General features: G+C 42.4%; 2 protein-coding genes across 17 annotated transcripts in view; both read left to right on the forward strand.

Moving 5' to 3' along the window:
• Positions 1-293: 293 nt before the first annotated feature.
• Positions 294-1,117, forward strand: LOC105733150 (AP-3 complex subunit sigma-1-like). Of its 2 annotated transcripts, none has more exons than XM_021676450.2 (2): positions 294-632; positions 741-1,117. In XM_021676450.2, exons 1-2 carry the CDS (start codon positions 294-296, stop codon positions 867-869), a joined length of 468 nt encoding a protein of 155 aa, XP_021532125.1. In that variant the 3' UTR covers positions 870-1,117. The 2 variants fall into 2 exon arrangements, with proteins under 2 accessions (XP_021532125.1, XP_064240605.1); XM_064384535.1 differs by having other exon boundaries at positions 294-560; positions 633-1,117.
• An 8,917-nt stretch (positions 1,118-10,034) lies between these two features.
• The window catches only part of THOC2 (THO complex subunit 2), a 137,185-nt gene continuing 131,510 nt past the window's right edge, over positions 10,035-15,709 (forward strand). For 13 of the 15 annotated variants that reach the window (XR_010336935.1, XR_010336936.1, XM_064361311.1 and 10 more), the window contains exon 1: positions 10,063-10,135. Coding sequence is in view for 12 of the 15 variants with exons in the window: in XM_064361311.1 (XP_064217381.1) it covers positions 10,065-10,135 (71 nt within the window). In the remaining 3 variants the exon portion in view is untranslated. Of the gene's footprint in view, positions 10,136-15,709 lie in introns of all 15 variants that reach the window. The other 2 variants (XM_064361331.1, XM_064361336.1) reach the window with 2 other exon arrangements.

The following is a 15,709-nucleotide window of genomic DNA, read 5'->3' on the forward strand; positions in this document are numbered from 1 at the left end:
CCAGGCTGGTCTCGAACTCCTGACCTTAGGTGATCCATCTGTCTCGTCCTCCCAAAGTGCTAGAATTACAGCCATGAGCCACTGCGTCCGGCCTGGTGTGTGTCTGTTAAACTTGACGTAAGACAGAGCCTATGCATATAACAAAGCTTAGTGTACCATAAGACAGCTCCCGAGCGCGCGCACGTGCGGGAGGGGGCGGTTGGGGAAGGATTGCCGGCGAGATTACGAGGCGAGGCTCGCGCGCCCGCCCCTGCCCTGGCCCCCAGCGCCCACCCGGTCGGCCTGGAACAGCCATGATCAAGGCGATCCTAATTTTCAATAACCACGGGAAACCGCGGCTCAAGTTCTACCAGCCCTACAGTGAAGATACACAACAGCAAATCATCAGGGAGACTTTCCACTTGGTATCTAAGAGAGATGAAAATGTTTGTAATTTCCGAGAAGGAGGATTATTAATTGGAGGATCCGATAATTTGATTTATAGACATTATGAAACGTTATATTTTGTCTTCTGTGTGGATTCTTCAGAAAATGAACTTGGCATTTTAGATCTGATTCAGGTATTTGTGAAAACATTAGACAAATGTTTTGAAAATGTCTGTGAACTGGATTTGATTTTCCATGCAGACAAGGTTCACAATACTTTTGCAGAAATGGTGATGGGGGGAATGGTATTGGAGACAAACATGAATGAGATTGTTACACAAATTGATATACAAAATAAGCTGGAAAAATCTGAGGCTGGCTTAGCGGGAGCTCCAGCCCGTGCTGTATCAGCTGTAAAGAATATGAATCTTCCTGAGATCCCAAGAAATATTAACATTGGTGACATCAGTATAAAAGTGCCAAACCTGCCCTCTTTTAAGTAAAAATTTTTAAAGGCTACTCCCAGGTAAAATCCAGGGGGAAAAGTCATCTAAGTTTACCATGCAGTTGTTTACCAAAAATAGAGGAGGAGAGTCTTAACTTTTGCTCTTGGATTTAAGTCAAGGTACTGTACAGAAGTTGTGTAAAATCAGTATGAAAGTTCAATGTTGCTTTTCTTGCTCAGTGATTTTAAAGAAATTGAGTAGTTCCTATGTGATTTCTTTTTCTTTTCTAAACTTCATTCCTGTGTCCACCTATGGCATGCCTCTATGTATTGGCTACTACACTGTTTTAAAAAGTGTTTCAGATATTTCTTTAATTATGTACAACCTAAAATGTTGGTGTTTTGTATGGATCACAAGTGCAGCATTCCTTAATTTCTTCTGCTATTTGTCACACAATTGTTATTTAAAGAACCAAGTATGTATTGCATGAGAACATTATGACTTTTTTCTCTTAGTTTAAATAAACTCCAAGGTAACTGGACTTCTAAAAAAAAAAAAAGACAGCTCCCACCCAAACAAAGGCCTAAAGCAACAGTCTCCATGCAGCACAGATGTATCCTTCTGATGAGGGTGAGAGGTCTTGCTCTATAGATTAATACTAGTTTCTCTGCCTTTGCTTTCTGCCTCCTTAATTTTTCCACTCTTCCTGCAACTGCCTTCCTTCAGGAGGCATGGCTTACTTGATGGATCCTTTTGGAAGAACTGTTGGCCAGGCACGGTGGCTCATGCCTGTAATCTCAGCACTTTGGGAGGCTGAGGCGGGCAGATCACGAGGTCAGGAGTTCGAGACCAGCCTGGCCAACATGGCGAAACCCTGTCTCCACTAAAAATACAAAAATTAGCCAGGTGTGGTGGCAGGCACCTGTAATCCTACCTACTCAGAAGGCTGAGGCTGAATTGGTTGAATCTTGGAGGCAGAGGGTGCAGTGAGCCGAAATCACGCCATTGCACTCCAGCCTGGGCGACAAGAGCAAGACTCCATCTAAAAAAAAAAAAAGAAGAAAGAAAGGAAAAGAAACTGGGCATGTGTAGCCCAGTCTTTAACTCTCTATTTAATTTTGGGACAAGAGTAGGTGTTCTGCTCTCTTCCAGTGCTGCATGTCACTTGGTAGGTCAGTCTATTTCAGAAGTTTACTATTAGAAGGTCCAATTGCTTAGAGCTTCAACTACATTTTCCTGGGTACTTCATCCTTTCCTCTTTTTTTTTTAAGTTGATTTAGAACTTGGACAAAGAAGAGGCGTGACTCTTCTTGGAGTCATGCGGACTCCTCCAATCCCAGTGGATACTATTACCTTCGTTTGATAAAGAAACAGAAGTATAGAGAAGTTAATTAACTTGCTAAAGGTCATGCAGCTAAGTGGTAAAATCTGGGTTCAAACTCCTGCAGTGTAGGGTTAAAAATGTGGGCTCTAGGCTGGTCACAGTGTCTTAGGCCTGTAACCCCAGCACTTTGGGAGGCTGAGGTTGGTGGATGATTGAGCTCAGGAGTTCAAGACCAGCCTGGGCAAAATGGCAAAACCCTGTCCTTACAAAAAAATACGAAAATTTGCCAGGTGTTGTGGCACATGCCTATAGTCCCAGCTACTTGAGAGGCTGAGATAAGATGATGACTTCAGCCTGGGAGGTGGAAGCGGCAGTGAACTGAGATCACGACACTGCACTCCAGTCTGAGTGACAGAGCCAGACCCTGTCTCCAAAGGAAAAAAACAAAAAGAATGTGGGCTCTGGAGCCTGACTTCATGAGTTTGAAGAGGAAAATGAAATGGAAGGGAAAACAACAATAAAAAACTAAGAGGAGACAATGAGAGTTTTTATAATCTGGGGCCTACTTACACTTATTTACACCTAGTAGACAGATAGTGCTAACACATCTCAGTTACCAAACTATGATCATCTCTTCCCTGTGACCCTGACAAACCTCTCCCTCACAGGGGTCAGGAGCAACCTCTCTGATGCCCCTCCCAGGCTCAAGTGATCCTCCTGCTTCAGCCCCCTGGTAGCTGGGACTACAGGCACACAACACCATGCTCAACTAATTTTTTTCTTCAATTTTTATTTTAAACACTGGGGTACATGTGCAGGATGTACATAGGTTTGTTACATAGGTAAATGTGCCATGGTGGTTTGCTGCAGAGATCAATCATCACCTAGGTATAAGTATGTCTGGGTATGGCATGACCCTTCTTCCCACTCTGCTTCTTTTGTGGGATTCCAGTTCCCACCTGAAGGCCTAACTCTACCACCTGGCACAGATAATGAAAAGACCTTTTTCTGGCCAGGTGCGGTCGCTCATGCCTGTAATCTCAGCACTCTGGGAGGCTGAGGTGGGCGGATCACCTGGGGTCAGGAGTTTAAGACCAGCCTGGCTAACAAGGTGAAACCCTTCTCTGCAAAAATTAGCCAGGCTTGATGGTGGGTGCCTGTAATCCCAGCTACTCAGGAGGCTGAGGTGGAGAATTGGTTGAACCTGGGAGGCAGAGGTTTCAGTGGAGCCAAGATCGCGCCATTGCACTCCAGCCTGGGAGACAGAGTGACACTCTGTCTCGAAAAAAAAAAAACCAACAAAAAACAAACAAACAGAAAAGATGTTTTTCTCACCAAAGGAGCAGTTTGGACGGAAAGGAGACAAGTAGTTTGGTTTGGCATAAACAGCCTTAGCATAAAATGCAGAAGTTATCAGGTAGCTTATTCCAAAGAAATTTTCTTCATTTTAAATCTCAAAAAATCCTTTGCATTCATTCTTTAATTATTTTATTTTGTCTTGTTTTGCTTTTATTTGCTTCTTTTTTGGTCCCATTACCTGTCTTCACTGAGATGGTAAGTTATAAGACTGCTTGACCTTATGATAACCTAAAATCAACCTATCATTCCATGCATCAGACTGTCAACATTGAAACTACCCAATCCCTGGCCTCCACCACAGACCTCAGTCCCTGACTAGCACATTGGTACCCATGAGCTTGTGAGATCACCAGGGAAAAATCCCCCCCATCTGGCTGCTGAGATAATACCAGATGCTGATAGCAAAGAGCAGGCAAGCCAACAACAAGGATGCAGAAGATTTAATAGCTTTGCAATCTTATAGATCAAAAAGCCAATTAGCTCTGAGTAATTCCTAAAGGAGTCATCATACCATGTAAAAATAGTTCTGCAGTTTCTGGGAGAAGGGAAAACCAGGTCTCAAAGGGCACCACTGTACTCAGGTCATACCACAAGTGTGACATACTAATTAGTATGCATACTGCACAGTTCAGTGTTTAGAAGAAATCACTGTGATACATGGCAAGGTAAGCAACAGTACAGGGTAATACTGTAGCTCAGTGGTTCTCAAAAGGGGACTATTTTGCCCTCCAGGAGATATTTAGTAATGTCTGGAAATGTTGGTTGTAACAACTGGTGTGTGTGTGGTGGGGGTGGGGGCAGGGCTGCTACTGATCTCTAGTGAGTCAAGGCCAGGGATGTTGCTAAACATTCTACAATGCAGAGGACCCCACCCGCTGGCCCCCATCTCCCCTATCCCCACAAAAAATTATCTGATCCAGGTTGAAAGTCCTTCCTGTAGATTACACAGACAAGCATACATAAATAGCAAGATAGTGCTTCTTGTATTGCAGAAGCTGCTTTGGAATAATGACTTCAAAGTTTTCCAGGGAGGATAGTAGTACATGAAGATTCACCATAGCATTCTGTTTGCTTTGTATACATTTTAAATTTTCCTTAATAAGGAAAGATGAAAAGATCAGAGGGCACTTCTATATTTGACCCTCCTCGAGATGACAGCAGGTTTTTACAAGCAGAAATCATTGATACTGAAAGGTATATATTTTCTTTTTTTTCTTATTATACTTTAAGTTCTGGGGTACATGTGCAGAACATGCAGGTTTGTTACATAGGTATACACGTGCCATGTTGGTTTGCTGAACCCATCAACCTGTCATCTACATTAGGTATTTCTCCTAATGCTATCCCTCCCCTAGACCCCCATCCCCTGATAGGCCCCAGTATGTGATGCTCCCCTCCCTGTGTCCATGAGTTCTCATTGTTCGACACCCACTTATGAGTGAGAACATGCAGTGTTTTGTTTTCTGTTCTTGTGTCAGTTTGCTGAGAATGATGGTTTCCAGCTTTATCCATGTCCCTGCAAAGGACATGAGGTGTATATTTTCTAGTGGATGGCTTTAGAATTACAAAGTCAGACAGGACACTAGACGACTAGATACAGCTGGTGAAAAACAATTATAAACAATGGAGCATTTTCCCAGAACCAGTTATGAATACAGCATATACCTAAAATAGTTTTTCAGTGCAAATGGACCTGGTTCATCTGACAAAACTTGCCATATTTAGAAGATACTATCTCTAAAGTTCATACGTGGGGTAGGATTTCTTCATTTAGATTGTCTGTATTTTCTGCCAAAAGTACGTTTTTTTCTATGTTTTTTTTAAAACCTGAAGCAGATGCATTTTTTTCTATGTTTTTTTTTTCTTCAAACGTCCGTTTTTTAAAAACACCTTTTATTTTGAAAAGTTGCTGTAGGGGTCAAGGGAAAACTTCCCCTTCATCCTCTGAAAGTCCACTGAAAAATCAACTGCCAAAAGGCAGATTAATTGGAGAAAAGGCATACAAATTAATTTAACGTGTATACACGTAAAGAACCACAGAGTGATTACCCACCCCGCAATGTGGTTCAGAAGCTTATGTACTGTCTTGGTCAACCAGATTCTGGGAGAGTGGAGAATTCTGTTGAGTGGATTACTGGGACAAATGAGTGGATAAGGAAACAGAGATTAATTTTACATTATCTTGCGAAAGGGTCTGTTCAGGTGTGGTTATATTCTTGGTCATACAGGGAAAGGAAGAATAGACAATTATTCTTTTTGGTGGGTCTGAATCTTAGCCAGATAAAGGTTTGGGTGAGACGATGGCAAGTGGAAAAGGTCAGAGACATCTTGAGCCTTCTTCAGTTCAGCATGTCAAAGTGCTGTATTTTGGGGTATCAGCTTCTGAGCGCCAACATTGCACAAGTGGAACAGAGAGTCCCTGTATGTCCTTCATCCTGTAGAGGAGGGAAAACCTTTCCTTTACCCTCTGAGGTTTCAGTAATTGAGTCTATGAAATAAACTGACAGTAGACAGATTAACAGGAGAAAAGGTATAACAATTCATTACATGCATGGAGGTATGTCATGAAAGAAAAGTGAATACCCCCAAAACCCAGTGAGAGTTAGAAGCTTATATACCCTTTTCATGGAGGTGAGAGGAGGGAGGATATAGGTAACTTAAGATAGAATGAATGATTTTGGGGAAAGATGAATGGGCCCTCAGAAGAATAGGTGAAAGACTGTGACAAAGTCTGTCTGGGCATGGCATGGACTTCCAGTCTCCTCTCCTGTTTAATTTTCTCTGGTTGATGAGATTCCTGGGGAGGAGATTCACGATAACTGGGTTAGTTTTGGAGGCTCTGTCTTTAGGCAGCTACAGGAAGTTCAGAGAAAGCCTCTACCTGCATTTGCTCTTTCCCAAGAGTCCTAAGTTTAAAGTAATCAGCATACTAAAACAGTGTATTTTGGGGTGGTATTACAGAACTCCTTCAATCCAGATTCCTAAAGTTAATAGTTTACATTTGCTTAATAATCCTATTACTTTTCTCTTTTCTTTTCTTTTTTTTTTTTTTTGAGATGGAGGCTCACTCTCTTGCCCAGGCTGGAGTGCAGTGGTGCAATCGTGGCTCACTGCAACCTCTGCCGCCCGGGTTCAAGTGATTCTCTTGCCTAAGCCTCCCGAGTAGCTGGGATTACAGGCAACTGCCACTGTGCTTGGCTAATTTTTGTATTTTTAGTAGAGATGGGGTTTCACCATCTTGGTCAGGCTGGTCTTGAACTCCTGACCTCGTGATCCACCTGCCTTGACCTCCCAAAGTGCTGGGATTACAGGCATGAGCCACTGCCCTTGGCCTACTTTTTTCCTTTTTTTTTTTTTTTGAGATGGAGTCTTGCTCTGTTGCCCAGGCTGGAGTGCAGTAGCATGATCTCAGCTCATTGCAGCCTCCGCCACTGGAGTTCAAGCAATTCTCGTACCTCAGCTTCCCAAGTAGCTGGGATTACAGGCATGCGTCACCACACTTGGCTAATTTTTGTATTTTTAGTAGAGTCGGGGTTTCACCACGTTGGCCAGGCTGCCTCGAACTCCTGACCTCAGGTGATCTGCCCATCTCGGCCTCCGAAAGTGCTAGGATTACAGGTGTGAGCCACCGTGCTCGACCCTATTACTTTTTTTCTAAAATATTTTAGAGTAAGTTGTGAAATAATGCCCCATTAACTCTAAGTACTTCTGTAGTTGTTCTTTATTTTAAAATTTTAAAATTTTTAATTAACTTTTTAAAGAGACAGGGTCTTGCTCTGTTGCACAGGCTGGAGTGCAGTGGCCAGATCATGGCTCACTGCAGCCTCTAACTCCTGGGCTCATGGGATCCTGCCACCTCAGCTTCCTGAGTAGCTGGGACCACAAGTGTGCACCACCACTTACGGCTAATTAAAATTTTTTTTTTGTAGAGACAGGGTCTGGTGATGTTGCTCAGGCTGGTCTTGAACTCTGGCCTTAAGAGATTCTCTTGCCTCAGGGTCCCAAAGTGCTGGGATTACAGGCATTAGCTATCATACCCAGAAGTATTTTCTTTTTTCTTTTTCTTTCTTTCTTTTTTTTTTTTTTTTTGAGACTGAGCCTCTCTCTGTCACCCAGGCTGGAGTGCAGTGGTGCAATCTCGGCTGACCACAACCTCTGCCTCTCAGGTTCAAGCGATTCTCCTGCCTCACCCTCCTGAGAAGTTGGTATTACAGGCATGCGCTAACATGCCTGGCTAAGTTTTGTATTTTTAGTAGAGACAGGGGTTTCACCATGTTGGCCAGGCTGGTCTTGAACTCTTGACCTCGTGATCCACCTGCCTCGGCCTCCCACAGTGCTGGGATTACAGGTGTGGGACATTGTGCCCAGCACTTTTTTCTTCTTTGAGACAGGGTCTTGCTCTGTTGCCCAGGTGGGAGTGCAGTGGCACGCTCACAGCTCACTGCAGCCTCGACCTCCCCAGCTCGAGCAATACTTTTACCTCACCCTCCTCAGTAGTTGGGACTACAGACTCAGTAGTTGGGATTTACCTCAGTAGTTGGTGGAATAATTTTTGTATTTTTTGTAGAGATGGGGTCTCACTTGGTTGCCCAGACTGGTTAACTCTTGAGCTCAAGCAACTCTTGAGTCTCAGCCTCCCAAAGTGGTAGGATTATAGGGGTGAGTCACCACACCCCGCTCCAGAGGGGTTAACTCCAAGTACTTCAGTGGGTGTTTTCCCATCACCACGGCACACGTTTACCTATGTAACAAAGCTGCATGTCCTGCACACGTAGCATATGTATCCCAGAACTTTAAATGAAATGAAATTAAAAAAATAAATAAAAAAGAAATTGCCACAGCCACGCCAACCTTCAGCAGCCATCCACATTGAGACAAGACCCTTCAGCAAAAAAGTAGTAACTCTCTGAGGTCTAAGATGACTGTTAGCATTTATTAACAATAAAGTATTTTAAAATAACAAAAAAAAAGAAAAACATGGTTTTGTAGTATGCCAAAAATTGGCATAATTTAATTTAATTATGAAGAAACACCAGGCAAACCCATATTGAGGTACAAGCTACAAAATTACTGGCTTGTACTCTTCAAAAATGTCAAGGTAATGGAAGCCAGACTGAGGAATCCTTTCAGATTAATGGAGACGTGATAACTGATCCCCAGTCAGAAAAAAATATTATTTTGTTGCTATAACAAGCATTACGGGGGTGAGGTGGGAGCACATGTCCTCAGGACCTCCTCAGACTGTCTTGAAAAAAAAAAAAAAAAAAAGCATTATTGTGTGGCTCATGCCTGTAATCCTAGCACTTTGGGAGGCTGAGGTGGGTGGATAGCTTGAAACCAGAAGTTTCAGACCAGCCTGGGCAATGTGGTGAAAAACTGTCTTTAGAAAAATACAAAAAAATTAGCAGAGCATGGAGATGCGCATCTGTAGTCCCAGCAACTCAAGAGGCTAAGGTGGGATGGTAGCTTGACCACGGGGAAGTTGAGGCTGCAATGAGCCATGATCGTACCACTGCACTCCAGCCTGGGCGATAGAGCGAGACCTTGTCTCAAAAACGAAAAGAAAAGAAAAAAAGACCAATTTTGAAATATCTGTAGATTAAGGAATAACACTGTATTTATCTTTATTTTTTTTTGAGATGGAGTTTCACTCTGTTGCCCAGGCTAGAGTGCAGTGGCTCGATCATGGCTCACTGCAGTCTGCGCCTCCTGAATTCAAGCGATTTCCCTGCCTCAGCCTGCTGAGTAACTGGCATTACAGGCGCGTGCCACCACGCCTGGCTAATTTCTGTATTTTTATTTTTTAAAAAATTTTTGTATTTTTAGTGCTGACAGGGTTTCACCGAGTTGGCCAGGCTGGTCTTGAAATCCTGATCTCAGGTGATCCACTTGCCTCGGCCTCCCAAAGTGCTGGGATTACAGACATGAACCACCATGCCCGGCCAATTTGTTTTTCATGGTACTTGCACTCCTTAGTTTAGCCTAAGGTGGTAATCACAGCAGGACAACGCCGAGCGTGTCACAACTTGTGGATCCTTGTTTCACACGGTTAGGTCATATCCCTCGTATTAGTGTAATGCTTGGCACGTAGTCAATGGCTGCCCCCTTCCCAATTATTTCATCTCAGCGGTCAGCAGGGCGTAATGTAATTTATTTGCTTATATTTATGTCTTTCCCAAACACTGTGATATATTATTTCTCTATCCCCAGTGTCTAGCACATATTAGGTGCTTGAAAAATGAGTGTGTGAATTAGTGGTCAGAGGTAAGTATCACCGAAGAAAATAAGGACTACTTGTTGGCCCGTGGATAGCATTTTTCTGTTCTAATGGGAAATAAGGCAGAGGACTTCGGAGGGCACAGCCTGCGTTGAATCTTAGTAAAGGGTCCCACGCGTCTCCTTCACGTCGTTGATTGCTGGGCCTCGGGTTTCCGCTGGGTGGGGAGGAAAGTGGGGCGGGAAATCGAAAAACGAACTCTCAGCTCCCGGCATTCCCCGTGGGCGGTGCTCCCCTTTGACCCTTCGCTCGCGTGCTACACATCCGGGCCTCTGCTACTAGTGAGAGGAAGATGGCGGCCGCGGCTGTTGTGGTTCCCGCAGAGTGGATAAAGAATTGGGAGAAATCAGGGAGAAGCGAATTGTGAGTGTTCGGGCCGGAGGCAGGTGCACTGCCGGCCGGGCCAGGGCGTCAGCTTCACTTTCACCTGTGGTGGGAGGTTGGGGGGGGGAAGATGTACCCCCTCCCCCACCCGGGCGTCGGGCGTGGATGGTCAGTCAGGAGTTTCGAACTCGGGGAGAGGTGCGGTTAACCGCCGCGGACCTCCTTCCTTCCCTGGCCTCCCAAAAATCGCTGCTGCCTGCGGTAGCTTGGCTGCCTTTAGCCTCTTAGTAGAACTCCTGTTCGCCCCTGCGGGTCTCCGCGCTCCCTCTTGGTCTCTTTTTGTGTTTCCCTCTTCGCTTGAGCTCACTTGGCTTCTTTATCCTTATCGGGCTGCGCCGGGGCGATTCGGACTTTCCGTTTCCCTCTGTCCCATTTCTTCACTCTCTACCCGTTCGACTCCGTAGTTTAGAGCTTGGCGCCTCCTCTGCCTGAAGTCCGAGGAGGGCGAACCGTCCCGGACTCCCTCCTCTCCTCTTCGCCCGCTGCCGCGAAGCCCGGGGCGCCGCGAAGCACCCAGTTTGGCACCTCTCGTCCTCCCGGGGAGCGGTCTCCCGACTGTCCCGGCTTCGTGTGGCGCCGTGGGGAAAGGTGATAGGGATGGCCGCTTTCCGCGAAGAACTACCGGCATTTCTTTGCTCTGTCTTTTCACCTTAGAGCTATTTCGGGTTGGATTCAACTTTCGTCATTAAATGTTCCCTAAACCCCATTTTATCCTGGGACTGCAACTAATTCTGGCAACTATCTAAGGTTCTCAGGTACCTAGGATAACGCGTTTCCTTTAGTCGTGAAACTTTCCCCCGGTAAACACCGAAAACAGTAACTTGCCATACCCCTAGTCTTCTCGCCGACAAATTAGAGCGCTCCCTCATTTCCTCCCCCTGGAAAAAGTCGTTTAATCAAAGCAAACCACAGATTTAAGAACAGATATTAATAACAGCGTCTAATTTCCTTCTCTGGATCGTTTTTAGATGTTAAAGCTCAACCCTGGATGAAATTAACTCTTAGCCATTTTTGTGGTCCTTGCCCACCCCCCTCCATTTCTGGTAGCCAGTTTACCGTGGCTCATGCTAAAGATTCAAATCTTTGTAACTTCATTACTTGGAACAAAACGCGAGGAACGCGTTGCCGGATCCCGCGCTTGTAATATTGCCAGTCTCTGTGGCTTCCTCCCTCGCACCCCCCGCACTGCTTTATGGAGTCTTAACAGTGTGAGCTCTAGAATTGCCTAAATAAGCGGCTGTCTTAGCCACTTAACTAGCTGAGTGACCTTGGGTAAGTTCCTTAACCACTTGGACTGTTTCCCCTTGAGTAAATTGGGAATAATAAGTACTCTACTCAAAGGATTGTTGTGAAGACTAAATAATGCCTGTAAAGCACTTGGCTTATAGTAAGTGCTCAAGTGATAGCTATTAAAAGTAATATTATTCCAACCTTTAGATATTTAAACTTCTCAGGACAGCTCTTGCGCTTAAAATCTGTACCACTCAGGTTAGCAATTAATTCGTCTCTGACTCCTTCATGTGTATTTATTCTTGCACTCTAATGAATTGAGAGGCCCTTGAAAGATAGGGACTATGTCTCATATTTCTTTTGGTTCAATACACGCCCCGCCCCCTTCAGCATATGCTTAGAATTCTTATTGGTTTATTAATTGCCAGAGAAGACTATTTGATAAACCTTCGTTTTTAACTGTAATGAACATTTTCCAAATCCTCGTACGTACTAGTTAACAAATAGCTATCAAGTTTAATAACTAGTTGACAGCCATCAAGTTTTGGGAAGGCAAGATAGGAAGTTACCCAGCCAGACTGTTAGCTTCATCCATATTAGGGTAATCCCCCCAAAACTGATAAAGCAGTTCGCTGTTTTGTTTACTTTTAAAGCCAGCTTTTATTTAGGGGCTGTCATCTTTGTAGTTTGCTCAGCTTCCTCCTTTCAGCTACTTCTTTTTTTTTTTTTTTTTTTTTTGAGATGGAGTCTGGCTCTGTCGCCCAGGCTGGAGGGCAGTGGTGCGATCTTGGCTCACTGCAACCTCCGCCTCCCAGGTTCAAGCGAGTCTCCTGCCTCATCCTCCTGAGTAGCTGGAACTACAGGCGCATGCCACCACGCCTGGCTAATTTTTTTTTTTTGTATTTTTAGTAGGGACGGGGTATCACTGTGTTAGCCAGGATGGTCTCCATCTCCTGACCTCGTGATCCGCCCACCTCAGCCTCCGTTTTACTATTATTGCTCCCACCTTAGAATGAATGGTATTAGGGCTACAGGTGAAATTCTGCTTGGCTTCTGACTGTTAGTGGTTGGAGAAAAAGTTTCATAGGAGGTCGAAATACCTAGTTTAAATGGAATTTTAGGTTCACATTATGTGTATTTACATAATACATGCTACTTGTCATAGTTCTCATGTTTGAAGAGCTGCTTAAAAACTTATTAGAACTTATATGTATGTAGTTACTGCGTGATTTGTGGAATGTGTTTTGAATGATGGTAGATCCAAATCAGTATAGTCAGTTTTATGATTGCATTCTGTTATACGAAGATAAAGTTGTGTAACATAAGCTGTTTTAGTTAAACACATCACTATCCAGTACTTAGTTTTTGTTTATTTGACCTGTTTTCCCTCTATGAAAACTTTGCTGCATATAGCATATCTTGGGAGTTTCTGTATCTTCCTAAAGATAGCATTTTCATTTTATTAGGCCGACTACATGGTGGTACAAACATATTACAAAAAACCTTCTTCCTTTGTCTGAAAACAGTTTCTAAAATATAAAACAGCAACTGGAAATGTTAAAAATGAAGGTAGTATGCCACCAAATTATTAATCTATTTATAGATTTGGCGTTTAGAATATGACCAACATTTAAAATTATACCTTGGGTGAATTTTTCCTTTTTAACAAGATAAATTAGCAGATCAGCTTTAACTTGACTGAAAAATTATCTTTTTAAAAATAATATGATGTATTTCATCAGGTTGTTAATTTATTTCTTGTCTTTCACTTCTTACCAGCGTAAATCTTTCTGGAGGTGTTAGCCAACTAGTGTTGAAAGCAACATATGAGATGTATGGGGCATTTTATAACTTTTAGATAGGGCAAATTCTCAGTTGTACCCCATGAAAAACAACTGTCTATTAAATGAAAGTTCTTGGCTTTGGAGAATGTTTTATTAGGTAATTAAGGAGAAAAGTAAAACTGTTTTTTGCCTGTCTGAATGGTCCATCCATCACATACCTAGATATCCCATTATGTTTCCAGAGATACCAATTAATGTTTTTAATGCTAAATTATAGAACTCTTAAAGTGACCTTTTCCAAGAGGGATCAGAAGGGCGAAGGAGGACTACCAAAATGTAATTGTAAACTCTTTCAAATTGTGAAAGATACGTGTTTAAATATTTAATTTTGGAATTAGTTTCTTGATTATTTTATATTAACATAGAACTTGCCATGGTGAAGCTAATAAGCTTGCATGTACTGGTAGATCTAGTGTAGAATTCTGTTTTTAGTAGAAATCATTAACACAGTAAGCTCAGCATTTCTTTGTTATAAGCAACCTAAATGGAGAATTGATCTTAATCTGAAGATGCTAGCCTCATGTTAATAATTAGTCTAATTTTGAAATACTTATGTTTGTTGAGTATCATCTGTTTGAGTAGCTTATTTAGGTATTTCAGTTAGAAAGTTTGGTTCGGTTGTTATCTTATTAATGGTAGTTACAAAATTTTAAAATTTAATTGTCAAATATTTTGATTGCTATTTTTCTTCTTCTACTACACGATTGCTACTTTTTCTGCTGGTACTACACGATTTTAGACACTCTAGAACTTATTTAAGTACATTTGGATGTTCGAAACATGCCATCTGATCTGAATTTCTGGAGGATTCTAGGTAAAGGGATATAACCATTCTAAGAAATTTTAGTCTTGGTGGTTGAGTCTTTTTTTCCTTGCAGAGTTGCTCCAAATTCAGCCAAAGCTTTATCTGAAACCTTTTCTTGATGTCTCAGTTTTCATTTGGTATTTAATTTCCCATTTTGACCTGTATTCATGAGCTAAGTATAAGTCTTAGTCTGTTTTCCTGGGAAGAGAAACATTCTTCAGAAAATGTTGAAGCAATGTCAGGAGGTTGTATAGGCTTTGTTTGTTAAAAAAAAATTATTCTAGAATGCTTTAATGTTAAGGTAGGGTGGGCACTGTTAATATACTTGTGCTTTTTTCCTACTGTAAGCGTGGCAACTCCTGTTGTCTTTTTTTTTTTTTTAAACATTTCCTCTTTCCTTTTCTTTTAAATGCACGTTTCCACAAGATAAAACTATATTATCCCAGTATTCATTTTTGTGGATTTTATCTCTGTTCTACAAATGATAATAGAGGTAGCACTTTGCTTAACCTCATTTAACCTTTTCATTGTCTTGTTTTAAAGAATTAAGTGAAGTGTAAATGAACATCAGCCTTTTATATATGAAAGCCAAATTCGAGATGTGAGCATAATCAAGTAGTTTAAGTTTGTGTCTATATTTCCTTTTTAATGGAAAAGGGAACAAGTTAGATGAAAAGCTGTATATTCATGTTAAGAAGTATTCACAAAATATCTTTTAAGTCCTTGAAGGAACTTCAGACATTTTATTCAGTTTTTTATACATCTTTTGACAGAAAATAGATTCTGTCCTCGTTCTCAGGGACCTGAGACAGCATCTCCATAATAGCACTAAACTGTTTTAAAAGTAGAAAAAATGAAAGCCTAAGGTGGTGGCATGTGAGGTGGTGTGCACTGTGGCACACACCTGTAATCCCAGCTACTTGGGCAGCTGAGTCAGGAGGAAGGATTGCCTGAGCCCAGGAGAGTTCTGGGCAATATAGCAAGAACCTGTTTCTATTTTTATTTTTAAAAAATTAAATAAAAAAAGGTGGAAAAATGGTAAAAAGTATCTGAAAGCTATTAAAGGATTAAAATAACTTGAATTTGGACTGAGACAGAAAATTTGATTATTTTTAAGCCATGTTAAAGTAGGCAACTATTAGAGGTAGTTTTGTTTGTTCCTTTCCCTATAATTTAGGTTAGTGACCTAAAACCATTAGGCAGGTGTATAGTAAGACAGATGTAGCATTCAGAAACAGTAGTTTCTTTTTTTTTTTTTTTTGAGACGGAGTTTCACTCTTGTTGCCCAGGCTGGAGTGCAATGGCTTGATCTCGGCTCACCGCAACCTCCACCTCCTGGGTTCAGGCAATTCTCCTGCCTCAGCCTCCCGAGTAGCTGGGATTACAGGCACGCGCCACCATGTCCAGCTAATTTTTTGTATTTTTACAAAAAGAGACAGGGTTTCACTATGTTGACCAGGATGGTCTCGATCTCTTGACCTTGTGATCCACCTGCCTCGGCCTCCCAAAGTGCTGGGATTACAGGCGTGAGCCACCGCGCCCGGCCCAACAGTAGTTTCTTTAAGAATCCTTGGTGGTCTTCTATTAGTGAATTACTTAGGGAGAAGAGCACAGATACATCTCCTTGTCGGGGGAAAATTTTTAGTGTTTGTTTTTAGTTTTCTGTTATAACTA

Source organism: Aotus nancymaae, unplaced genomic scaffold (genome assembly GCF_030222135.1).
Source record: "Aotus nancymaae isolate 86718 unplaced genomic scaffold, 86718_ANA_hifiasm-v0.15.2.pri h1tg000004l, whole genome shotgun sequence".
In the NCBI taxonomy this organism is placed as follows: Eukaryota; Metazoa; Chordata; class Mammalia; order Primates; family Aotidae; genus Aotus; species Aotus nancymaae.

Excerpts from the sequence above, each read along its gene's own strand:
- LOC105733150 (XM_064384535.1), top strand. The coding sequence starts at position 294 with ATGATCAAGGCGATCCTAATTTTCAATAACCACGGGAAACCGCGGCTC. Across the intron at positions 561-632 it reads GCATTTTAGATCTGATTCAG|GTTCACAATACTTTTGCAGA; the intron begins GTATTTGTGAAA and ends CATGCAGACAAG.